The sequence below is a fragment of the Solanum tuberosum genome, unplaced genomic scaffold (assembly GCF_000226075.1).
Source record: "Solanum tuberosum cultivar DM 1-3 516 R44 unplaced genomic scaffold, SolTub_3.0 scf00702, whole genome shotgun sequence".
Lineage (NCBI taxonomy): Eukaryota > Viridiplantae > Streptophyta > Magnoliopsida > Solanales > Solanaceae > Solanum > Solanum tuberosum.
The window spans coordinates 119,727-146,528 of NW_006239616.1; the positions used below are offsets into that span (position 1 = coordinate 119,727).

The window sequence follows — 26,802 nt, forward strand, 5'->3', positions numbered from 1 at the left end:
GCTACTTTGTGTGTCTATTTTTTAGATTTTGAACCCCCTTATTGAAAATCCTGGCTCCGCCCCTGGCAACAGGTACCAAGTAACTCTATCCACCAAGGCTAGGACAGATGGTAAGAAACACCTAGTGTTTTTGTCTCCGCTGGAATTCAAACCTGAAACCTCATGGCTCTCAACCACTTTATTGACCACTAGTCGACACTCTTGTGCTTTTTAACTTAGTTTTTTTTCCCATCACAACAATATTTTTATTGCACACATGATTCATAAGAAGGATCAATATTTTGGAGCTTTTTGCCAACTTTCTAATAAATTATAATGTCCAACCATACATGACTTAAACTTTACTCCTACTCAAATATCTATTAAAACAGAAAGCCACCAAAAACTTATTTCATGTCAGTCCTCATCATTCTGGTGCACTTACATTAAGCATTCTTTCATCATGGGATGGGCAAAATATGCCAGAGGAAAGCTATCTTTGCCTGTTATCACAGGAATCTTCTGTGCACTAACATTCACTGTTTTGTTGTACACTGAAAGGATTACTACTTCTTCTTCTGGTTTTCATTTTGGGATCAAAAATTGTCCAAGACGAAATGCTGCAAAGTTGAAAAAACACCATACAGGTGCACCTACAGCTTCTTTATTTTTTCAATCTAATTTTTTGTTGTCATGCTAAATGTGGCTTAACAGGTGTTAGAGAATTGAAGAGCAGTCCACTAGACAATCCAACAGATGATAGGTTCGTGTTTGATCCCGAAGAATGCAGCCTCAATAACGGAAAATGGGTGTTCAATACTTCGATTAAGCCATTATACACAGATAGAACTTGTCCATATATTGACAGACAATATTCTTGTACTAAGAATGGACGAGACGATTCAGATTATCTTCACTGGGAATGGCGGCCTGATGACTGCATCTTGCCAAGGTTGGATCCATGCAAATGAAACAGATATATAGTACTGTCATTAGCTGTTATATCGATTATCAATACAACAACATGTTAAACTAAATTCTTAACAATGAAATTCAGGTTCGATCCGAAGATTGCCCTTAGAAAACTCCAAGGAAAGAGGATAATGTTTGTAGGGGACTCAATACAGAGAAATATGTGGGAATCTTTTGTGTGTTTGGTTCAATCTGTGATCCCAGAAGGCGAAAAGTCTATGAAACTAGGTCAGGTTTATTCCATCTTCAAAGCTAAGGTAATCAATCATCAAGTCCAAAAAAAAAAATCTATGCTTTTTCAAGAAAAGTTTAACTATTTCCAAGAATTTGCTTTTGTTTGCTAAACATTTCGACATTCCTTAGGAATACAATGCCAGCATTGAATTCTACTGGGCACCATTCTTGGTTGAGTCAAACACAGATATTCATGTAATAGCTGATTCAAAACAGAGAATCATTAAAGTGGATTCTATCGCGGAGCGTGCCAAACAGTGGTTAGGAGTAGATTTCCTTGTTTTCAATACTTATGTTTGGTGGATGAGTGGAGTTAAGGCCAAGGCATTGTAAGTAACTGAATTCATTTTCCCAAAAGATTGTCGAAAGAAATGAACTTCTACTTGCATTTTTCTCAAATGGCTTAAGAAATGTTTCGAAAAAAAAATGCAGATGGGGAGAGTTTGCAAATGGAGAAGAGGGATATGAAGAATTCGATACCCCCATTCCTTACAAGCTAGCATTGAGGACATGGGCAAATTGGATTGATTCAACAATTGATACTAATAAAACAAAGGTGTTCTTTACCACCATGTCACCTACGCACCAAAGGTACGCTTCTAAAGTACTTTCAAGCCCCAAAAATAATGCACATTACCTGCTACTACGAATGTGAACAGATGCTTTCTCATTAGACTATTTTATTATTTAAGCTCAAAACTTACTGCATCATTTTTCGAAATTCAGAAATGAAGATTGGGGAAATATGAACGGTACGAGGTGTTTCAATGAGACAAGACCAGTGATGAAGAAGGGGCATTGGGGAGTTGGTTCAAACAAAGATTTGATGAAAGCAGTAGTTGATGTAATAGGAAGGATGAAAGTTCCTGTTACTGTTCTTAACATAACACAATTATCTGAGTACAGAATTGATGGACATGCTTCGGTTTACGGTGAATTAGGAGGCAAACTGTTAACTGATAAGCAGAGAGCAGATCCTTCAAATTTTGCAGATTGTATACATTGGTGTTTGCCTGGAGTTCCTGATACTTGGAATAGAATGCTTTATGCATATTTGTAGCAAAAAAAACAATATGGAGAACAAGAAAAAAAATTGTAAAAAAACTCTCATGTTAGAAAAACCATACTTTGTTTTTTTTGTTCTTGCCTCTTTTTGTTGCAAAATTGTATGAATTTCTTGTAAGTACATTGAATCAATATGGCAAAGTAAATGAAAGTTAACTACCAGGTTTGAAAATGTAATTTCTAAGTTGTTGAAACTCAAGCCATCAAATTGTATAGAAAGTATTGATTTGTAAATAAAGTGAAAAAAACAATGAATAATTTTCATGATCAAACGAGTCCTTAATTTAAACTTTACAATTGAATTAATAAAGAACATGATTGTACCCTCTCTGATATCACAATCAACGTACTTCCTCATATAAATAACTACAGTCAAACCTTGTTATAACAACGATTCATTATAATAACATTTCACACATGATTTTCTTTGGAACCAATTTGTCATGTTATATTTTACTCTTCTACAATACTAGTATATTTTACCTATAACAACAATGACATTTATTATAACGAGAAACGATATACACTCTTTGTAAATTCTCCCTATAACAGTGATACTCCAATATTTGCAATAATATTATATGTAAAAATAAATATTAAAATATTATAATAATCATCATTAATGTTCATGTACATAGTAAATTTGTAATAAATAAATTAATATATTTAAATGATGATCATTAATTATGATTATAACTTCACCAAAAAAGACTACTCATGTTTGTCTTTTCTTTTTAGTTCATATTCTTTTTATTTTTTGATTAAATTGATGAACAAATAGAGATAAAACACAGATCCCTTCAATAAGGAAAAAGACTCGCAAGATAGCAAAAACTCTTTTTTTTTTTTGTTATTTTTTCTAGCTTTCCTTTGGGCCTTTTTGTTTTTGAACGGGATTTTGGATGTTAATAAAAAAAGGAAACTTACATAAATATACTATAATAAAAAATATATTTACCATTTATAGCAATAATTTCTTTTTACACCTGATCACTTTTAATATATTTATAATACAATTTTAATACATATTACAAAAAATAATTTATTATTCACATATAATACAAGTTTTATTGATGGATAATACATTTATCACACATTTTAATACACTTATAATATAATATGTCAGTTTCTTACCAATTAAGCATAATTTATTTTAAAAAAATAGTTATAATACATATATATTACATACATAATTCACTTTTAATACATATTGTAGATTTAACATAGGATTGCTATAAATGGTAATAAATAAAAAATATCGCTAAAATCAGTAATTATTTATTAAAAGGTATTCATCCAAGTAATTTTTCCAATAAAAAAGGTCTTCGAATTAATTTTAATTAAAAATAAATAAAATTCAGTCAACTTTAAAATACTAATAAATACCAGAAATTTTAGACTTTTTGAATGAGGAAAGATTTCTTTATTACTTTAATAAATTTCAACGTCTTGAATATTAGTATAATAATTAATTAATGATTTTATCTAAACACTTGTAAGAGGAGTAATCGGCAATGTCCTTGCCCCAAACGGCTAAACCCCAAATTATTATAGTTCAAATAAGAAAAGAGGGAACAAATGATATTTTAGTCTATTTAATTATAACTTTAATTGATGATAATAATTTTATCAATAAATAAGTGCAATAAGGGATTAAATAAAAGTATCCCTTTATATTCTCATCAGACTTTCTGACGTGAATTCGAATTTAATCGGATATCAATATAAATATCGGACATTAAATAAAAAGAAAAATACATTTTCGAATTACTTTTAATATTTAAATAACCACAAGAAAATCGAAAAGCTTCTGTTCTGCGGTTTTGGTAGGGTTTTTGACCTCTTTGTATCTTTTCAGCAAAGCTTTCATCCTGCAAATAGCAATGGCGAAAGCAATATCAAGAAATCAATACATTCGCTGTCTCTGTCACTCCATTTCTTCCCAAAAATGCCGTTCAACCAAGCCTTCATTTCATCTTTTCCACAGCCTTTCAAATGCACCCACCACCACCAAATCGTTACCCCTTTCTCCATTGGTTAGTCTTCCATTTCTACTCAATTTTCTTTTCATTTTAATAAAGTTTATCTTTTTTCTAGTTTCTGATTAATGGGTTTCTTTTTCTTTGATTACAGGCTATGCGTTTGGATCGATTGGAAAATGGGTTCATTTCTTATAGGTTTCTGTGCACCTCAAGTTCTAGTAATCAATCGAATTCCGGGTCGGGTGGATCCTCTGCTGGAGCGAATTCTGGGTCTGGTGGATCTTCTACCGGAACTAATACTGGAAACAGTGAGAGCTCTGGTGGTTCTCAGAAGACTGAACAGGGAAAGTCTATTCGGGGTAGTGTAAGTTCTTTTCTTTATTCACAAACATATACTCCCTCCATTTTACTTGTTCAGTTAAGAAAATGAAATAATTTATCACTCAATTCCTAATTTATCCTTATGCGCAAAATTAGTAACATATATGTATGCATATTGAGTATGAAGGTAGTGTGTTTGGAAAACCTGCAGACTAACACTTGCATCTGGGCTATGTTATTTGTTATGTTTTGGCAAAGGTTATGTTTTGGCAAAGGTTATATTTTGATTATATAGAGCTGTTGTTATTTGCTGAATTAATTGGGTAGTGAGCTTGTGTGATTGCAAGTTCCATTTTTCCTGTTCTGCTTTGGATAGCTGCATTTTTTTTTATGGATAATATAGTATGGATGCAAATGCAACTTCATCTGTTTATAGTAGGGTGTCAAAGATTTTTTATTTCTGTTGTTCCATAGAGTCTGTGATTGATAAGTAATATTTGATATGCAGCCTGTTTCATGGATGAGCTTCTTTCTACTTCTTTGCACTGGAGCAGGATTGGTTTTCTATTATGACAGGGAAAAGAAACGGCATATTGAAGGTAGATTACTATGGTGAGTTGTATTAGTTTTAGGAAAAGAACTGTGGTAGGCTAATCACGCAAGAACATCGGTGAAACGCAGCTTAACAGTAGATTTTTATGGGCTCATTAGACTTTGGGTTTGAAAACACTGTGGAGGATGATAATTTTTTACATTTTAATTTGTGTTTATAATAGCACGTGTCTGATTAGGCTGCTAGTTACCTATCAGTATGTATGCATTTCGGTTTCTGGTTGTAGTACTGCCTCGCTCCAAGTATAGTGCGACAATGGTTGTGTGTGTGTATAGGCAGATATGTTGGAATGTAGAGTCAGTAATTGAACAATGGATTTCAAAAGTCAACTTTTACTTGCTCCTTGTTTTTTTGGAGAATGAAACTTTTGCTTGTTCCTTTTGTCAAATATAAGTTTAAATAACAAATCACATCACTTCTGGAGCAATAATTTAGCATCTATCTATTTGTCATGTGTATAAGGGCCTCTGCTGCAAAATCTCTGATTATGCTTGCTCTTTAGTCCACAACTAAACTTTTGTGCTCTTGAAAGGAAAAAACACATGCTGGAAATTGTTTTTGAGGATTTTAGGTTTTGCAAAGAAATAGTGTGGTGTAGTTTTTCCTTTGTCTTCCTTTGATAGGGTAAATGTGCATTTTCAGTAGTATTTAATATCGGTAACACACTGTTAAATGGTCACATTTATTGAAATTATCATCATAGGTTTCGGCTTAGTGTTAGTCACAATCAGTGTTATCAAAGGTGAAAAGCGCAAAAAAGCTCTAAGGTCCGTGGAGGCTTTAAGCGCAAAGCGCAAATAAAGTGAACTTTAATGAAAAAAGGCACTAAGGGAGAAAAAAGTAAAAATGTTTATATTTAGTCCAATACTAATAATTATAAACATGAATGACAAATATATGACCAAACAAATTGAAAAAAATTATGATAAAGTGAAACATCAATTGTTTAGTGTCACTTCTTCGTAAGAGGTTTATTGGCAAGGAAAAGTTTGACTTAGAACCTTGATGACGACACTGAAGCGCGCATAAAGCGAGGTGCATGCTCAACACGTTTTGAGCCTCGCTTCAGGGCTTAAGCGCGCTTTTGATAAGACTGCTCACAATAGTATCTCTATTTAATGGAACAAAACCATTTTGAGGTTTAAATACTCATTTTATGAAATTTAACTTTGTAAAAGGATAGGCCAGACGAGGTGTACATCTTTTAGTTCAAATAACAAACAATTGTATTTACTAATATTTTTCTGACCCTGTATTGATAAGATTCTGTTATGATTATTCAAATAAAGTCAAGGACCAATATATTACTCTTCCCTTTTGTTTCTTTTGTTCAGGAAGCCTTAAGTTTTGTGTACTGATATTTTTGAAGATTGTAAGATCATAGGCTACCACATGATTCTTGCCTTGCCTCTAAGTTCCTCTCATTCTAGTTTGCTGATTAAGCTTGTTACCTATTGTTACAGATATCACCAATGCCTCAACTTCCGTAAAGCAAGGACCTTCAGTAGGAAAAGCAGCTATTGGTGGTCCATTTAGTCTTATTGACCATAATGGAAAACCAGTAACTGAGAAAGACTTCTTTGGCAAGTGGACAGTTGTATATTTTGGTTTCACTCACTGTCCAGATATATGTCCGGATGAGCTACAAAAACTCGCTGCTGCAGTTGATAAAATTAGTAAGCCTTCTCATCATAGTTCTGTGCCTAAAATGGATGAAGTTTTGCATGGTTATTGTGATTGATCATTTCGTCAACCATGTGTTATCTGACATTAGTTTTTCATTCCATTTTTACATTTATCCTTCCTCTTGCCTTTCAAGTTAATGTCTAATTATCCAAGTTTTAATCCAGACTTGATTACCAATTTGTTTGGTCAGATGTAGGCAATAATAACAGAACTAAAAGGACATTCCAATTGTCAATGTTTGATTCAGTGAAGAAAAACTGATGGTGCATATTAGTATCATGTGAACTAAGTAAGAGCATGAAGTGCATAAACTCTAACAGTATCCTTTTTGTGTGCTTCAATTGCCACTCCATTTTGTGCATGAAAATGTTCCAACTGGTTTAATATTCTCCTAAAGGGAACATCTGATCGTTCAGCTACATAGGGGGAGAAGTTGTTAGCTAGTGTCGTAGCAGACTACAATAAGGCAGCTACTGACTGTATGATTCCAGTTTTTTGTTGTGAGAGAAAAGCCCACAAGTTATAAGCTTTAGCTGTCATTATGTCTTTTTCCTTTTAATTTAAGCATACAGAGATGTATTAATCTTCTAATTTATAATTTATTCAATATGCAGAGGAGACGTCTGGAATTGAAATAGTACCTGTATTTATCTCAGTTGATCCTGAAAGAGATACAGTTGAGCAAGTAGGCGAATATGTTAAAGGTGTGTTTCAGATTGAACTGATTATATATTGTGCATTAATTAGATATACTTGTAATGTTGCAACTGACAATTTTGCACTCAATGTTTAGAGTTCCACCCAAACTTGATTGGCCTCACTGCTAGCCCAGAAGAAATAAAGAAAACAGCACGTGCCTATCGGGTTTACTATATGAAGACAGAAGAAGAAGGCTCAGACTACCTTGTTGATCACTCAATAGTCATGTATGTTTTACTTGATCCTTCTTATTCTAGTATGATTGCACATGTCAGTTTTGATTGCCTTGCAAGTTCAATATCTACAACCTGTATCAACACGGGAACACCTCTAATATTTCTGCAAAGTGGTCGTTCCTTGCAGGATTAATGATATCCTGCATACATAGTCTTTTAAATTTCGAACACCTTTAATGATATATAATATGGTGCTTTAGATGACGTCATTCACATATTTATGGATCATTCAAATTTATACATGTATACCGGTAATACCATAAACAGTAAGCATAAGAAAATAACTTTATTACAGTGGTAAGAATTTTCATTATCTTTTATCCTCCATGTACCTTCCATCTGGAAAGCACTACTTATAGTGGTTGTAGCCCTTCAGTTTCCATTTGATCACTTCAAAAGTATGCCTGCTTTAGGACCTATGTGTGTGATCAAAGTCTTGTAGAGTTGGATATTTCCTGATGGAGACCACTAAATAAAGAAGTAACCTATATGTAGATTGGAGTGGAAATATAGTTGAAGTTGGAAGTGGCAGCTAGCGAGTGAGCTCAAAGAGGTGTTAGCTTTGACATACCCTTTGAGAAATCCACTCACCCCTAGGAAGTAAGAGGTGTTTTCACTAAATTACACTTAATTAAATAGTACCTATTTAATATGGTTTCTTGAGTATGTAAAAACTCATTTATCTTAATAAGGGTAGATTTGGTAAAAACAATTAATATCTTCTTGATTATGTAAAAAATCATTTTTGGACTAAATGTAAGATATAAAAACACCATGTAATATGGACTGGAGGGAGTAGTTTGTATTTCTGTTTACTGGCAGATAACTGTCTCCTTAGCCCGCTGAGATGATACATTGATGGACAAATCACCGTTTGACCATGACTACGATTTTGAATATTTGAAGATAATTTCATGTAGGTATTTGTTTATCAATTTGGTTCTTTGTTTGAAAAGTAGAGTTGTAGGAGCACTTCAATTTTTTTCTCACGGAACTTTTAACTTTTTATCCATGTCCAAACACCAGCAAATCCAAATACTGTTTCACCTTAGACTTCAATTACTCATTTCTTCAAATTTCAACCAAATCATGTCAAAATGCTTGAGGCTTTTAGCATATCAAAGGTTTTTTGCAAAATATTATTATGATCCATCTTGTAACTTGATGTGAAGTTCCAGCCTAAAGTTATTCTTTGAGATATTTTATGTCTTCTAAAAGTTGAAATCTTATGACATCTCTTCAAAGGATCTATATTGTTATCAAAAGGCTTGGATTGTCAATGGCTCTGATTTCAAAAGAGAGTATGTGGATGTTACTATAGCATGGAAATTTGATGAGGTTGATGATACAATTTGCAGGTATCTTATGGATCCTAAGATGGAATTTGTGAAGTTTTTTGGGAAGAACAATGACGTTGACATGCTTACTGATGGAATAATTAAGGAGATAAAGCAATACAAGAAAGTCAAGGCATAATACTCTTGGCTCTTCCGAGATGCCTTCTTCACTGGCCAAATTGTCTAGCTGTTGCTAGAGCATTGAGCATTGCATTCGGTGGAAATTTTGTGTACACAGTAAAGAAATTTTGAGTACTTTAGGTCTTATACGATATCTGAGAAAAAAAGTTGATATCCAGCTTTCATTTATTTGAAGAAAACTGTTGCAGTTTGATAGACCATAATCCTAAATTAGGAATATACTTTGCTCTCTAAGGTATTTGTTAGTCTACTGGCATTACCCTCGGCAACTAAGTACACATTGTTGTCTTCAATAATATGAGATTTATATTATACAATGCATTTTGCAGTTCCCCAGTAGTTTCAGAATGTTGTCAATTTCTGGTTGATCTAATGAACTCCGTGTTATTCGCTTGTGGCCGAACTGCTAATGTTCATGATGATTTGGTCAATTTGTTATCCCTAATGCAAGGATACAGTGAGCAGAGGGACTTCTGAAAATTTTAGGTCCACTTTTTTTGTGAGCCAAAAAGAAGCCTCACATGAATAGTGTCAGTTGTGTAAGATACATAATCAAGTATTTTGAGAATTCCCTATGGTTACGTATTACACTGTTTCTTCGAAAGAATAAGTTGTATCCTGGTTTACTTTATTTTGCTTCATGATATGTCTCATCAACTCCTAGATTTTTCATCCACATATCTGGAAATCAGAAGGATGGATATGCAAGAAAACAAATGCAAATTGAGACCAAAGATGTCAAAATTAATCACAAAGATTCAAAATGTCATGGTATTAACAGCTATCACAAACTGGACATAACTCATACATAGAGAGACTCAATTGCCACTTCACATTATATTTGTTATTCTATTAACAATTATCTTCCTCTTCCTTCTTTACATGAATAATAGGTCCTTCAACACAATACTTCCCTTTTCCATTTCTGCTTCCCAATTCTAAGTCCATCCATGTCAATTCAGTGTTTTCAGACACCAGATTAGGCCCTTTTCCAACTATCCACTCATCCATGGGGTCAACAACATTATCTGTATCGTCATTGCTTCCATCTGGATCGAAAGCTTGTAATTGCAAATTACAATGGACGAATACCAAGTCCTGCAGCCTCTGCTTCTCTATCGGGTTCATCCCTTCTGTAAGTAATGTCTCGACCAAGCTTCTTTTCAGCCTATAATGTGAAGCACCATTGCATGTCTGACTAAGTATTCGAACAGCAAGCCTTTGCAGTTCAGGACACTGACCTCCATATTGTGACCACCAAAGTGCTGCAACCAAAACTTACAGGTTAACATATGAATTATATGTCAAGATGAAAATAGCAGAAAATGTATAAATCATACCACCTGGGGAAGTATTTGATAGTTTATCTTTGAAACTTCCAAGATGAAATGTGCCCCTCCCAACGCGATACTCATCAATTTGCTGTGTGATCAAATGCTGTATATGGCGATCTTCTATCATGCGAACAACACAACAACAAAGACCACAAGAAACTTCCACATCAGTGTAGAAATTGCTCGAGTAAAAAAGGGTTGGGTTCAAAAAGTAACCCGCAGCATGTAGATGACTGTGGAGGTATTCGTCCCATATGTCATCTATGGCTTTCCAGAATCTTGCATAATGGGATCTTTTGTGTTTGAATTCCTTTTTGATGGTCTCTTTAGCTTGATCAAGTGTATCATATATAAAACCAACTTGTGGCTTATTAGTACAGTCTAGCAATTTTAAAACTTCTACCAGGGGAATGGTTGCCTTCACAGCCATCAAAGCCTCGGTCCAGAAGGATTGATCCTCAACCATATCTGACATTCTTTTACCCTCATCCGTAGAAGCCAAGATTGAGCTATGCCAATCAGAAGATTGAAACATCCTAATTAAGCATTCCTTCTGTGATACAATGTTCTCCAGAGTCAAAAAGGGCACAATGAACCTTATTTTTGAAGACTTTACGAGCTCATCAGGACAAGCATCTCTTAGAAGCTTCAGGACAGTAGCATGGCTGTAAATAAATTGTGTGAGTGTTTTGGCCTTCTCCAAAACTTCATGTATTGGGTCTATCTTTGTGAACTTCTGTAACATAAGTTCCATGCAATGATAAGCATCTACTGCCCAAAAAACTGTCTTATGTTTTTCTATTAGTTTCTTGCCTGCTTCCATCATGCAAGCAGATGTCGAGTATGCAACAATTTGGACCACAGTTTCAACTCCAATATCCTCCAGAACTTCCTCAAAGAATAATAGCATGGCATCAACATTGTCATTGAAAGATGAAATATCTGATGACCGAAGATAAATGGTACCCCTCGGGCAGTACACTAGGATATTAATCAGATTTCGACTGTTTAAATCTATCCATCCATCTAGCAAGATACTACACCCTGTGCTTGCCCATGAATTTCTGATTTCTGTTACATACTGTTGCATCTCTTTCACTGCATCCTGAAGGATCCAACCTTTCAACTCATCACAACTAGGAAATTTTATTGTCTCCCCAGGACTAAGGGTGGCTTTTACCATCCTTTGGAAGCTAGGTGATCTGATAGCATCAAAGTCGATTCCTGCTTCATAAAAAAATCTCCCTATAGATTTCGAAATCTCTTGTGAGAATGAATCTACAACACAACTACCAGCTACTTTTGAATTCACTCCGTTGTGCTTTTTATTTGCACTTTCAGAACTCTGAGTGATATCTGTCTTATTTGGTTCACCATCACCATCTCGGGGGCACCAGTTCCTTTTCAAAAGAAGATTTGTGTGGTTTAGTTGCTCATCTTCCTTGCTTAAATTGCCATTTTTCTTCTCAAGTACCTCAGCTTTCAGTGCTTCTTTTACAAGTGTAGGAGCGTTCAAGCAAGGAATTACATTTCCACGAATGCCTCCTAAGTGGTATTTAAGCCGGGTAAACCCTGAAACAACTTTACTACAATAGTTGCACTTGATTTTCTTCTTCTTTTGATCTAATTCAACACCATGTTGTCGAACATCAATTTTATCTTGAGCCATTTCCCCCATTTATGTTGACTCTTCTTCAACTGCAAAACATTCCTTCATTTCAGTTAAAACAGTGACTAACAAAACCAGAGTCTCTTTCAAGTGAATAGCAAACTCCCCTGATTCCTATTTATCAGTCCTGATCCTAATGAAGCATGAAATCAATCATCATTAAGAACACAAAGAAAAAAAAAAAACTGTCAAATGGGCTATGGTTTCTTTTTAAGAAACAAGAAATCCTCGAGGGTCAGTTCGAAACTCATGGATAATGGGTACAATACATATCTAGCAGTAAATCCTCTCACATAAGTGTGTATTCGCGCATAAAGTAAATACATAAACAAACAAGAGTAACTACGCACAAGTTTAACATATTTGATGTGAGCAATACACACTTAAAAGTGTGGCCTAGCGATTCATGAAGTGGATGAAAATCATGAGAGATCATAGTTCAAATCAGAGTAAAACAAGCTAGGCGGACACCATTGTTATAAGAAATAGGAAAAATATGAGCATTATTATGCAATTTGGAAGCTTATAACTATGAAAATGTCCTTGCTTTTCTTATAGGCTTATAACTTGGCCCAATTTATTCAACCACCCTTGCTAGCAATAACAATTTTTTCCATCTTAACAAGTTCTAATATAACACAAAGTTCTATTCTTATTACTCCTTCCGAGCCAACATGTTTGTCTAGTTTTGACTTGATACGACATTTAAGAAAGTAAAAAAAACTTTTGATTCTTGTGATCTTAAACTAAAAATATGTGGAACGTGCCAAAATTTCCTTTAATCTTGTGTTCTTAAACATGTTAGATGGAAAGTTAGTATCATAGGGTTGTCAAAAAGGAAAGAGACATTCTTTATTAAACGAACTAAAAAGGAAAGCCTTTTACTTTTTTGTTTTGATAATCGTGGTGTCCGGTTAGTTTTGCACAGAGCTAGATTCATTTCATGGAGCACTGCTACCTCCCATCTGCATAGATACCAACTAATATTATGCACTTGAATAGATTACCTAATATTTTTGCATCCAATGGGAACACACTCTCAAACCACATAAACAAATTGTCTTGTTCCTCTTATTACTGCAACTTAAAACTCATTCTTGACGAAAATATAACGAAATAAAAAGGGGGGATTTTGATATTCAATAGTTGTGAAAACAAAGAAGTGTATTCTGCTAGTGAAAATCTACAAAGAGCAAGTGAAAAAAGCTAAAAAGGCCCCTCCATTTCTACAGTCTAAAATGAAAGCAGATAAAAGAGCAGAGTAGTTCATGAACTAAAGAAAACAGAATCCACAAGCAAATAATGACATAAAATTCAACAAGATGAAGGAAAAAGGGTTATACCAGTTATATGAAGAGTGCAGCATTAGTAGAGTCATTTTTGTTGATTTCTAAGGAAAGAAAGCCAATAAGTATGAGTAAAAAACGGGGTTCTGGGAATAGTACTCATAGTAGTACATACTCTGCTCTGCTCTGACTCTGAAAAAGGGGCTGTGCTCCTTTCTTTCTACTGCCAAGTGTTGCTCCACTTTCATATGGGTACAGTTTTGTCTTTTCTATTTCACTGGAAAATGTATTGGCATTTTCTCATTGGTGTTACTGAAGAGGAAAGGTTAGTCCACAAAAAATAAACATTTTTTCCTCCCATATTTTAGGAAACTCATAATTCTTATTAGTTTAGAAGAACTTTGTCCTAATAAATTTGAGAAAGGATAATATTATTCTTTTTAAGTTTGGAAACATATTTTACTTATAGGTTTGAGACTACTGAGGAAAGCATTATACAGAATACACAATATAGTCCAAAGGCCATGAAAGCATTGTAAACTTGTTCTCTTTTTTTCACAGGAAAACTCTCTACTTTTGCTGGGAGGAATAGGCCTAACCGAACCTCATTAAACCTTGTGTTATATTCTTCTTCTCTATTTTCTTTGTTTGTGATTGTGTGCTAGTAAATCCAGGATATTTCCGCGACACACCCAAATAAGATTTAAGTAAAGATACCTTTGAAGTTTGTATATCTTCGCTAAAAATATGATGCATATATACTGTCATTTTTTTAACAAGAATATATCCGTTCTAAATCGCAATGTTGGGGCTTTACACTTTCCCCATTAAAGATTGAAAGCTAAGACTAACGGCTTAGAGGTAGTTTGGTTACCGGTATGAGATACCAAGGATATCTCATGGGTGCTTATTGGTTACTTCGGTCCGTGTATTATTGATTTGATTTCGATTTTCAGTTTGTAAACATGTTAAACTGATAATCAAACCAATAGATATTTATTAATGATTTTCGGTTAGTGATCCTTAACTGTTCAATTTTTGGTTTGACTGATAAGAAAATGTTTTTCTAATTTTAATATCGAAATTCGGACCCCTTTTGGTTAAAAAACACTCTTTCCATTAGTCTAAAATTTTAGTTCTAAAGTTCAAATTGTGTGTAGGCAAAACACTCTCACTGTTCTGTTTATTCAAACTTTCAATAAAGGTAACATTTCCATGAAAACTATGTTGACATTCAATTGAAAATATTTTCTATTTTAAGTGCAGAATAATTGTTGATTACTGCACTCAACTTTTTAATGTACAAAGAGAAACAAATTAATTTCAAGTTGAAAATATCTTCAAGCTCTAAAGCTAATATTTCGTTTGAATTTTCATTTGAGCAGAAAACTCAAATACAAAAAAGAGAGCAGAGAATAAGAACTTTAGGCTTGATGTCTTGTTCACAAATTACTTTGTTCATGTCACTACTTTAGAAAGACTCATTACCAATACACATTTGCTACTCTATATATACATTTATCTTCCTCTTTCCTCTTCCTCCTCCGCTTCCTCCTTTACATAAATAACAGCTCTTTCAACACAAGCTTTTTCCTTTCCGTTTCTGCTTGCCAGTTCCAAGTCCATCCATGTAAGTTGAGTGTTTTCAGGCACCAAATTTGGCTCTTTTCCGACTATCCACTCATCCATAGGGTCAACATAGTCTGTATTGTCATTGCTTCCATCTGGATCAAAAGCTTGTAATTGCAAATTACAGTGGACAAATACCAAGTCCTGCAGCCTCTGCTTCTCTATCGGATTCATACCTTCTGTATGTAATGTCTCGACCAAGCTCCTTTTCAGCCTATAATGTGAAGCACCATTGCATGTCTGACTAAGGATCCGAACAGCAAGCCTTTGAAGTTCGGGAAACTGAACTCCATATTGTGACCACCAAAGTGCTGCAAACACAACTTACAGGTTAACATATGAATTATATGTCAAGATGAAAATAACAGAAAATGTATAAATCATACCACCTGGGGAAATATTTGATAGTTTATCTTTGAAACTTCCAAAATGAAACGTGCCCCTCCCCATGCGATACTCATCAATTTGCAGTGTGATCAAATCCTGTATATGACGATCTTCTGCCATGCGAACAACACAACAACAAAGACCACAGGAAACTTCCACATCAGTGTAGAAATCGCTCGAGTAAAAAAGGGTTGGGTTCAAAAAGTAACCCGCAGCATGAAGATGACTGTGGAGGTATTCGTCCCATATGTCATCAATGGCTATCCAGAATTTTGCATAAAGGGATTTCTTGTCTTGGAACTCCTTTTTGATGGTCTCTTTAGCTTGATCTAGTGTGTCATATATAAAACCAACTTGTGGCTTATTAGTACCATCGAGTAACTTCATAACTTCCACCAGGGGAATGGTTGCTTTTACTGCCATCAAAGCCTCACTCCAAAATGATTCATCTTTAACCATATTTGATATTCGTTTACCCTCATTCGTAGAAGCCATGATTGAGGTACGCCAATCAGAAGACTGAAACATCCTAATTAAGCAGTCTTTCTGTGAGACAATGTTTTCCAGAGTCAAAAAGGGCACAATTGACCTAATCTTTGAAGACTTCACAAGCTCATCAGGACAAGCATCTCTTAGAAGTTTCAGGGCAGTAGCATGGCTGTAAATAAATTGTGTGAGTGTCTTTGCCTTCTCCAAAGCTTCTTGTATCGGGTCTATCTTCGTGAAATTCTGTAACATAAGTTCCATGCAATGAGAAGCATCTACTGTCCAAAAAACTGTCTTACATTTTTCCATTAGCTTCTTGCCTACTTCCATCATGCAGGCAGACGTTGAGTATGCAACTATTTGGACCACAGTTTCAACTCCAACTTCCTCCAGAACTTCCTCAAAGAATAATAGCATGGCATCAACATTCCCATTGAAAGATGAAATATCTGATGATCGAAGATAAATGGTACCCCTTGGGCAGTACACTAGGATATTAATCAGATTTCGACCGTTTGAATCTATCCATCCATCTAGCAAGATGCTGCATCCGGTGCTTGCCCATGAATTTCTAATTTCCATTACATACTGTTGCATCTCTTTCACTGCATCCTGAAGGATCCACCCTCTCAACTCCTGACAACTGGGGAATTTTACTGTCTTCCCAGGACTAAGGGTGGCTTTTACCATCCTTTGGAAGCTAGGTAACCTGATAGCATCTAAGTCGATTCCTGCTTCATAAAAAAATCTCCCTATAGATTTTGAAATCTCTTGTGAGGATGAATCTACAACAGAAGTACCAGCTACTTTTGAATTCACACCATTATGTTTTTTATTTACACTTTCAGAAGTCTTATTTGGTTCACCATCTCGAGGGCACCAATTCCTCTTCAAAGGAAGGTTTGGGTGCTGAAGTTGCCCAACTTCCTTGATTAAATTTCCATTTTTCTTATTAAGTATCTCAGCTTCAAGTGCTTCTTTCACAAGTATAGGAGTTTCCAAGCAAGGAGTTACATCTCCACGAATGCCTCCCAAGTGTTGTTTAAGCCGACTAAAACCAGAAACAACTTTACCACAATAGTTGCACTTAACTTTTAACTTCTTCTGATCAACTGGCACACCATGCTGATGAATATCAATTTTATCTCTAGTCATTTCCCACTTTTATATTGCGTGATCTTCAACTGCAAAACTACAATCCATGAGATGTTAAGACCTCTTTAAACTGGAGAGCACCCATAACTTTCATTCCGAAAATGTGTGAAGTTATAAGATCCTTGATATCAGTTAAACAATAACCAAATAAACAGTGCAGAAAACAGAACAAATATTCAATCATGATTGTAATGAAAAATGCAAGTGTCAATTTAATCCGAAATATGGCATCATAAAAAATACAACAAAAAGAACTATGGCATGGCATTTAACAATACCCAATAAAGATTTTATAACCACTTAGTCGAATCTTCATCAACATTGAAAAAAAGTTTTCCTGAATGTTCTACATCATTAAATTAACAAAAGAGGAAATTTTGACATTGTCACTATATTACAGAAGGATACTATATCAGAACATCCAAAAAAACAATGTCTAGTGTGTTATTTACCTTTCCTCTGCTAGGGTTTGTACATGAGACCTCACGGTTGTCAACCCACAAAGCCACACCCTTGGGCACAAGAAGCATATAACATATTAGAATAAGGTAATAAACAACGCCTAACTTATGGAGATATAGATGAGACTTAATTAGATAAGCAGAACTGAATTATGAGCCAAATGGCTTTATTACACAAAACAAGACCACACCACAGAGTCCAAAAGATAAACAAGCAAAGAGGTAAGTATACTCTTTAACTTTTAGTCTTTACCAATCTTGATGTGAGCTATATCCAAAATGGGAAAAAATATGCATTATAGGCATCAAAGGGTGTGATCTAGCGGTTTCAATGAAGATGATGACAACCACGGAAGATCATCAGGGTTCAAATCCTAGTAGAGACGGAAAAAAACACTAGCCATACTTCCCATCTTGATTATTTAACCACTCCTAGCTTCCAATACCAATTTCTTCCATGTTTAATATAACACAAAGTTAAAGTATCATCATTAATACTTCTGATAAGTAACACAGCCTTTTAATACATTTCTATAACTATTTAACTGCTATTGAGAGAGACCATCCAATTAAAGGAGGAAATTATATCACTTCCACTCATTTATCCAAAAATATAAAATACAAAGCCAAAATAGGAGCAAAAACCTTCACTTTTTTGAAACCAAACACAATCTTACTACAACTAAAAGCTCATTTTTAAAGAAAAAAAGGAAGTAGAAAGGGTAGAAACAACAAAAAACAGAAAAAAGTATTCACTCAGTGCCCTTTTAGTTGTAAAGTCAATTTGACTAATTTACAAAGTTAAATTAGATTATATATAAATTTGACATTTAGACTAAAAATTTAGATATTCAAAAAATATAGAAAAAGTACTATAAATTACAATCTTTTGTATATATCAATATACATGAAAAAATTATCGTAAAATACTAGTCAAATTTTTTATCTTTGACTGAAAAAAAAAAGAAACCATGACACAAGAAACAGAAGTTGGCATTCAACAATTTTACAAATTCTTGAAAAAAAAAGGGGTAACAAGTAAAGTCCTCATGAAACTGATTTTGCTCTCTTTGAAGAACAAAGAGAGCAAAATCAGAAGCAAATTATCAAAGAAACCTAAAAAGATCACAACTTTGGAAAGATTAATAAACAACAAAGAAAGGGGTTAATGCAATTTTACCAGTATGAAGAACTACAGAAGTAGTGTCAGTTTTGCTTGCTGATTTCTGTTTCTATTTGATCAGAGAAGAAAAGGGAAAGCTAAGAAGTATAAAATGTGAAAGAGGGGTGCGGAGTAATCAAGAAATAGTGCCATTGATGCCTTTTCTCACTCTACTGTCACTCTAATATTTGGCTTAATACAATTTTGTCTCTGTGTTTCATTGGAAAATGGATTGGCATTTTGTGATAGGAGTAACGGAAGAGGAAAGGTTTTTAAAACAAAATGACAAAAACAGAAAGAGCAAAAAGAAAAAGCATACTGCAAACTTGCAATTAATCAACTCTGACGTTATTTTACTCACAAAATGATAATAGTGGTGTCTTGTATGTTCAAAGGGAGGGTCAAAATACTAGTTTGTCTTAATTTATATATATGACCGTAATTTGATTTGATAAGAAATTTAAGAGTATTTGTGTGTTTATAAATTATTTCATTAAAAGTGTGATGTTTCAATTATTATTGAAATATTTTATTTTATTTTTAGTATATTATACTTTTAATTTAACACATTAAAAGTTGAATATTTACGTAGAAATTAGAATAAATTTATCATAATGTACTATTTATTTAGTTATATTTCATCAATAATTTTATTTTTATTTGAATTATTAATATGTATAATTAGGACTGTGTATCGGTCGTCTCGATTCAGTTTAAGTTATCGATTTTATAGACATGTTAAACTGTTATAAAATTATTCAAAAAATGATTTATCGGTTATTGATCGTTATCAATTTAGTTATTGGTTTAATCATTAAGATCTGACATAAAAACTAATAATTGAAAATCACTTAAAAACAAAGTGACAAACCAAACAAACCATGTACATGAGTTGACAGATTGCATATTGATACATTATAGAATAATGAAAGTTTGAGACAACTAGAAATAAAAGAATGAAACAAAACCCTAAATCAAAAACTTTATATACATAATGATATAAATCACCAATTTGAATGCTAAGATCATACTAAATTTTATCATAGCAAATGTGCAAATAAATTTAACTGTCTACATGATTAGAAGGATGCATCCAAATATTTTTTACTTTATTAAGTAAAACTAGGGGAAATTAAGAGCACCCAACCTCAGTACCCTCTTCTAAAAAGGATGTAATGTAATGAGGAATAGGACTCAGAAGAACCAACAACTAACTACATAATTTTATGCCACATTTGCAACATCTATATGCGAGAAAATAGTCAAATACCCTCTTAATCTATTATTAAATTTCCAACTACACACTTATGCTTCATGAGAGTTCTATTACCACCCTAGACTATTTTAAAACGGAATAATTACACCCTTAGATGCTGATATGACACAGAGAGTGTCCTTACTCTCTTGGAGGCATGTGGAAGTCAGAAGAATTGGTAAACAATATTATAATTGTATTTTTAATTTAACTTTTTGTTAAATATATGTTTCTTTTTACTTTTCTCTTTAAGTTTTTTGTTTCTTTTTTTCCCCCCTCTCTTTCTCATTACTCAACATTCACCCAAACCACCATTTCCTCCCCCCTTGAACCACCATCACTGCACTGACCACATTGTTTTTTTTATCCATTTTCTAATATATTTTTTACAATTTGCTTCACTAGTTTCTACAACTAACGCTGCAAATCATCATTAAAATCATCAAATAATCTTAAAATTATTACTTATATTGCTGGAAAAATCTAATTTTTCTTAATTATCTCACTATTCCAAAAAAAATAAAAATTCACAGAGTAAAGACCAAAAAAAACCAGAAGAAGAAAGATAGGAGAAACAAAACCAAAATAAATAAATAGAATTATTAAACACCTTCCATCATAAAAATTCATTCTATTATTGAATTTTTTTTAATTATTGGAGAATTTCAGTTAATTAAAACAATTATGACTATAAAATAAAAAATTTCGATCATCAATTTCATAAAACAAACTAAACATGAGTTTTGGGTATATGATCTGGGTCATCCATCTTTTTTTTCATTTTTATCAATCTCAAGTTAGTTCAAAATATCAACACCATTAATCTACCTTGTCACCGATTTTGGGTCAGTAACATACATCAACCATAAGATCTTATCTTCAATCTCTATTGTTGTTTGGTGAAGACCAAAAATTTAACCATCGATAATTCGTAAATAAAATATTACAAATTTGGTGTCATGGAAACAAAGAAATAACATAATAAAAAAATTCAAAAAAAGAAAAGAGATGAGTAATCAAACTTGTCAAGGTGCCTGAAGGATGCTATAAAGTGATGAAAAAATGATAATAAAAATAGCTTCGATTTTTTTCCGTGGATGAGTGATTTGGAAGAAGGGAATGAAAACAAAAGAAAAAAGAAGAAGAAGAAGGAGGAATAAAAAGAGTATACATATTTTTGTAATTAATGAAAAAAGGGATAAAGAGAAAAAAATAAATATAAATAATAAAAATAACAGCTGGAGCAAGTGTGCATCACTAGATGTTGAGAATGTGATTGTCTAGTTTTAGGGTGTTATATATTTTGTTTTTAGAAAGTTCAAGGGGGTAATAGGATCCCCACAAAGTATAAGTATGTAGTTGAGAATTTGATAATAGGTTAAGGAGGCATTTGTCTATTTTCTCTCTATATGCTCTTTTTGTTTCTTTATACATTTCTATCCTCTCTTCAGGTTCCCATGTAATTTGCCTTCACTGTGTCTATGTGCATATTCATATGCAATTAGTCTTTCCTTAGTGTGTAGTCTGTCTATTAAGAACTGCAATCCACATGATGAACCTCAAACTAGGCAATAACATAAAATTTCAAACTAATTCAACTTAGCTTGGTTGCATATCAAATTCAGATAGCCACTTGTGATTGAATAGTAGTAAGAATGAATTGTCCTTGTGTGTACCAATGTTGCATCCTATCTTTAAAGATACAGTTAATTTTCGTCCAATACAAATTACTGTCTGTTGGTGCTCTATGAATTAAATTATGTCTACCTCTTAGATGTGTGGGGTTTCCCTAAGTATCAAATGGGAAACCCCTTTGTGTGAAACCATTAGTATCTACAAGTTGTTGTTTCACCTATTCAGTTATGGCTGAACTTTTCCATGTTGGCCAAAAGTCCAATTGCAATATTGAAATGAACTAAAGCTTCCTGAACTTTAGATACAAATTTGATATCTCTTTTGCAGAATAACATGACATCATTTGCAAAAATAAAGTGGTTCTGCCTAGGAGCTTTACATATAAGATTAAACTACAAGTTTGAGAAATAGCTCACGCTTTTGAGGAACCATGAATTAGTAAAATATTAGTATTATTAGATATGATAAATAATTTAAGAATTTGAAAAACTCACATAACAGAAATTGTTACTGTTGTAGGTGAAGGATCTATGCAAATTTTCAGAAAACAAATCTTTAATTAATCAATGAATTGGAGAGAGTATCATTCCATATGAAGTTGCATTTAATAAAGATGAAGCTTATCTGATCTCTAATTTGCTTACCTTCTTTATAGAGGGAAGCAGAAGATACACAAGTGTTTAAATATTTTACTCAACACACCCTGAATGTTGATGATGAGCTGAAAAGGAATTAAACGTTGGTCCCTCGAAATTTGCCCCGACAAAATATATGAATCAAGAAGCATGATATAATAATCCTTCCATTCAAGGAGCAGAGAAGAACAGAGAGAATTAAAAAGATATCATTATTAGTTCCCTTGAACAGAGACATTAAATCATAAAAAGACAGTTGTGCAAGTAAATAAAATTGTCTACTCTTCCGCTTCCTCCTTTATGTAATTAACTTTTTCCTTTCCTTTTGTGCTTGCCTATTCCAAGTCCAAGTCCATCCATGTAAGTTGAGTGTTTTCAGACACCAAATTTTCCCCTTTTCCGACTATCCACTCATCCATGGAGTCAACAACATCCTCTGCAATATCATTTTCTCCTTCGGGATCAAATGCCTGCAATTGCAAATTACAATGGACAAATACCAAGTCACTCAGCCTCTGCTGCTCTATCTGATTCCTCCCTTTTCTATGCAATGTCTCAACCAAGCTCCTTTTCAGCCTATAATGTGAAGCACCATTGCACGTCTGACTAAGGATCCGAACAGCAAGCCTTTCAAGTTCGGGAAACTCAACTTCATATTTTGACCACCAATGTCCTGCAAACATAACACATATATATATTAAAACACACATTAAATAAAAAAATTAAAGTATAAAATATTGTACCAACCTGGGGAAATATCTGATAGAATCTCTTTGGAACTTAAAAAATCAAATGTGCCAATTTGCTGTGTGATCAAATCCTTTATACGACGATCTTCTGCCATGCCAGTAATACAAGAGCAAAGACCATCGGAAATCTTCACATTAAGGCACCAATTACTTGAATGAAAAAAGGTTGGGTTCAAATAGTAACCCGCGTCATGGAGAGGACTGTGCAGATATTTGTTCCATGTGTCATCTATCGCATTCCAGATTTTTGCATGACAGAATCTCGTGCGTTCGAACTCCTTTCTGACGGTTTCTTTAGCTTGATCAAGTGTATCATGTATAAAACCAACTTGTGCCTTATTAGTACCATTCAGAAACTTTATAACTTCCACAAGCGGAATGGTTGCTTTTACAGCCATCAAAGCCTCAGTCCAAAATGATTCATCTTTAATCATTTCGGACATTCCTTTCCCCTCACTCGTAGAAGCCAAGAGTGAGGTTTGCCAAGTAGACGACTGAAACATCCTAATTAACCCGTTTTTCTGTGAGATGATGTTTCCCAGAGTCAAAAAAGGCACAATTGCCTTTATTTTGGAAGACTTTACAAGCTCGACCTCAGGGAAAGCATCTCTTAGAAGCTTCAGGACCGTAGCATGGCTGTAGATAAATTGGACCAACATTTTTGTCTTCTTCAACGCTTCTTCTATCCAGCCTATCTTTGTTACTTCCTGTAACATCAGTTCCATACAATACGAAGCATCTATGCTCCAAAACACTGTCTTGCATTTGTCCATCAATTTCTTGCCTGCTTCCATCATCCAATCAGATGTCGTGTATGCAACAATTTGGACGACATTTTCAACTCCAACTTCCTCCAGAATCTCCTCGAGAAATAATAGCATGGCATCGAAATTCCTACTGAAAGATGATATATCTGAAGATCGAAGATAAATGGTACCCCTCGGGCAGTACACTAGGACATCAAAGTCGATTCCTGCTTAATAAAAAAATCTCCCTATAGATTTCGAAATCTCTTGTGAGGATTGAAAACTCTTCTTAGCAAGAATCTCAGCATTAAATGCTTCTTTCACAGGCGTAGGAACCTCCGAGCAAGGAGTTACATTTCCACGAATACCTGCTAAGTGGAGCTTAAGCCTATGAAAGCCAGAAACAATTTTAGCACAATCCTTGCACCTAGCTTTAATTGACTTATAATTCTCATCAAGTACTTCATCACCATGATCGCGAATATTAATTCTCATCTAAGTCACATTAACCAATGATTCTTTTCTACCTTCTACCATGAAATCTTCCATAAGATCTACATCAACTTACTATTCCTTAGTTAACACCTGAACACATATCACCTCAATTCTAACTTAATGGATACTTAATTTCTATATATAAATATATATACTACACCTTGATAATTCATTATAACATACCCTAATTGGGATACGGTACCTGGAACCAATTCGTTCGTAGGTCACTTTGCACACATAAGAATGAACCATAACACATAGCACATATAGGACACCACTCGGTTCAAGCTTTATATACTTACAAAGGACGATTCAGATTCAAATAATAAAGTTGCGAGGTGTTACAATATCTCCCCCTTGGAATCATTTGTTTTCCAATGAAGATCAAAACTAGAATAGACATGTGACTTGTAACATCTCGCAAATTGAAATAACTAAGAAGAAGTTAAAGAAATGGAAAGAGTCATTTTTGGAAAGAATATAAAAATCTGGAAATTTGTTAAGTATGTTAAGTTGAGTTTTTGGTCAACTTCAAATGACCATAACTCCTAGCTCAGGATGATATAGGCATGTTTCCTGGTATCGTAGGAAAGATCTTGGATTAATCTTTCCAACTCCGCCAAGTTTGCGCGATTCCGAGTTCGTATGAGTGAGATATCCCCTTTGGAAGTTGGCTGTTTGAATAAGGAAAGTCTAATCCGGATTTTTTTGAAGGGTAGTTTAGTATTTTCCTTACTCAATTAATTAAATCCGTTTTTAGTAAATTATTTGGAGTCTAAACTCTAAACTGAGTTAGTTCAGTTTACGCAATTAAGAAATACGCTAGGGCTTTGCGAGAAGAGAAAAGAGGAGAAAGGAGAAGAGAAACTCAAGATTCGTCAAGTTCTTGCGATTTTGATTGTGGAATTCGCCAAGGATTCGATCCTACAGAGTATGTGAGACTTTCATAGCATTGGGTTTGTTCACCCACGCGCCAAACATGTTTAGTTCAGCGAAATTCGTTCTAAAAAGGTTGAAAGTTTGATGTTCTTGATATGTATATCTTGAATTCGTTTTTGTTTCTTGATTAATTGGGCTGAATTGAGAAGTTTCTGAGATCTTTACATTGAGTTTTAGAGTTGTTTTGAGTTAGGTTCTTGGGTACATATGTTGGTATCTGAATGTAAAAAGAATTTGAGAAAAATAGTCTAGTTTAGGAGAATTGGGGCCAGAAAACGAAGAAGGAAAAAGTCGAGCAGGTTTTGGCACGTCGCGGACTTGCTCCCCCAGTGAACAAAAGTCAGCTCCGCATCGCGGTTAGGACACGGACTCTTCTGTCTCAAAATTAAATTTCACGATCAAATATTTAAATGCAACTCCGCGTCGCGGACTTGTTTCCAAACAGTGTTTTCTTGATCTTTTCTCATGTTTAGCTATCTAAAAACACTCCTAAACATCATGAGATTGTTCCTATCACAAATCACAATCCTTGAATCTATAATTCAATTCAAGTGAAGTTAAGAGTCAAGTTAAGAGAAGTTTTTCAAAAGTCTTTCTGTAACATCCGGTAATTTGAAATATCTATGAAGAGGCTTAAAAATCGAAAATAGTCATTTTTGGAATAAAAAAATGAAAATCTGGAAAATTGGCTAAGTGTGGAAATCAGTGAGTTTTTGGCCAACTTTGAGCGGTCATAACACCTAGCTCAGTATGTGTTAGGCGTAGTTCCAGTTATGTTTGGAAATCCCTTGGAATGATCTTTCCAATGCCACCGAGTTTGATCAATTCCGAGTTCGTATGAGTGAGTTATGACCTTTGAAAGTTGGGCAGTTGGCAGGGAATCCGTCCGGAAATTTAAGGGCATTTTGGTCTTTTCACAAATCAATTCTTTTGGGGTATATTGATGTGTTAGGCTGATTTGTCGATCATTTTTAGTTCCATTTTAAAAGAGTTAGAGTTAGGGTTCTTGGGTGAAGAAGAGAAGAAGAGAGAAAGAAGAGAAGAAGAAGAGGAGATCAAGGAGTTTCCGACAAAGATCGTTGAGGAAATCGTCGGGGGTGATCCCTACTAGGTATGTGAGTAGTTAGTGTGGGTTGATTCCTTTTCCCCCACACACCAAGCCCCTTTTATTTTGAGAAAAGATTGGTTGTGTTGTTTGGAGTTGTTGGTTGTGTTGTTGATGTTGTTGTTGGTATTGTTGAAGTCCCTTGTGATTTGGGACATGTTTTCGGTTGTGTTTTGAGTTGTAATCCATGGTATGTTGAGGGATATGATGATCCTTAGTGTTTGGGGTGGAAGCCCTTGAAGTAAGGGTGGTTTTGAATTGGCAAAACAAGAGAGAAAAGTCGAGTTTCTGGGCAAAGGGGTTGGCGCGTCGCGCCCGCCAGCGCGCCCCAAAGGGGATTCTGAAGCCCAGCCCTTGGGGCAGCGTGCCTCTCAGAGTGCCAGCAGGCCCCCTCTGAAGTTTTGGGGCT

The 26,802-nt window shown here is 34.3% G+C and overlaps 5 protein-coding genes across 8 annotated transcripts; 2 read left to right on the forward strand and 3 right to left on the reverse strand.

Moving 5' to 3' along the window:
* The first annotated feature begins 389 nt into the window (after positions 1–389).
* On the forward strand, positions 390–2,323 carry LOC102588894 (protein trichome birefringence-like 3). Its single transcript, XM_006366884.2, has 6 exons — positions 390–626; positions 694–931; positions 1,037–1,208; positions 1,315–1,514; positions 1,618–1,776; positions 1,912–2,323. Exons 1-6 carry the CDS (start codon positions 443–445, stop codon positions 2,243–2,245), a joined length of 1,287 nt encoding a protein of 428 aa, XP_006366946.1. The 5' UTR covers positions 390–442; the 3' UTR covers positions 2,246–2,323.
* Positions 2,324–4,047: 1,724 nt separating this feature from the next.
* On the forward strand, positions 4,048–9,604 carry LOC102589218 (protein SCO1 homolog 1, mitochondrial). Its single transcript, XM_006366885.2, has 7 exons — positions 4,048–4,286; positions 4,384–4,596; positions 5,062–5,152; positions 6,630–6,842; positions 7,467–7,556; positions 7,646–7,778; positions 9,146–9,604. The coding sequence occupies exons 1-7, from the start codon at positions 4,134–4,136 to the stop codon at positions 9,261–9,263; spliced, it is 1,011 nt and encodes a 336-aa protein (XP_006366947.1). The 5' UTR covers positions 4,048–4,133; the 3' UTR covers positions 9,264–9,604.
* Positions 9,605–10,117: 513 nt separating this feature from the next.
* LOC107058919 (uncharacterized) lies at positions 10,118–12,277 on the reverse strand. Its single transcript, XM_015305158.1, has 2 exons — positions 10,606–12,277; positions 10,118–10,530 (listed from the first exon to the last, which is right to left on the reverse strand). The coding sequence occupies exons 1-2, from the start codon at positions 12,275–12,277 to the stop codon at positions 10,118–10,120; spliced, it is 2,085 nt and encodes a 694-aa protein (XP_015160644.1).
* Positions 12,278–14,893: 2,616 nt separating this feature from the next.
* Positions 14,894–19,159, reverse strand: LOC102589543 (uncharacterized). Of its 4 annotated transcripts, none has more exons than XM_006366887.2 (4): positions 18,853–19,159; positions 17,664–17,723; positions 15,573–17,240; positions 14,894–15,494 (listed from the first exon to the last, which is right to left on the reverse strand). In XM_006366887.2, exons 3-4 carry the CDS (start codon positions 17,209–17,211, stop codon positions 15,073–15,075), a joined length of 2,061 nt encoding a protein of 686 aa, XP_006366949.1. In that variant the 5' UTR covers positions 17,212–17,240; positions 17,664–17,723; positions 18,853–19,159; the 3' UTR covers positions 14,894–15,072. The 4 variants fall into 4 exon arrangements, with proteins under 4 accessions (XP_006366949.1, XP_006366948.1, XP_015160646.1 ...); XM_006366886.2 differs by having other exon boundaries at positions 15,573–17,248; XM_015305160.1 differs by lacking the exon at positions 17,664–17,723.
* A 3,465-nt stretch (positions 19,160–22,624) lies between these two features.
* Positions 22,625–23,867, reverse strand: LOC102590309 (uncharacterized). Its single transcript, XM_015305159.1, has 2 exons — positions 23,107–23,867; positions 22,625–23,032 (listed from the first exon to the last, which is right to left on the reverse strand). The coding sequence occupies exons 1-2, from the start codon at positions 23,831–23,833 to the stop codon at positions 22,695–22,697; spliced, it is 1,065 nt and encodes a 354-aa protein (XP_015160645.1). The 5' UTR covers positions 23,834–23,867; the 3' UTR covers positions 22,625–22,694.
* Positions 23,868–26,802: the final 2,935 nt, after the last annotated feature.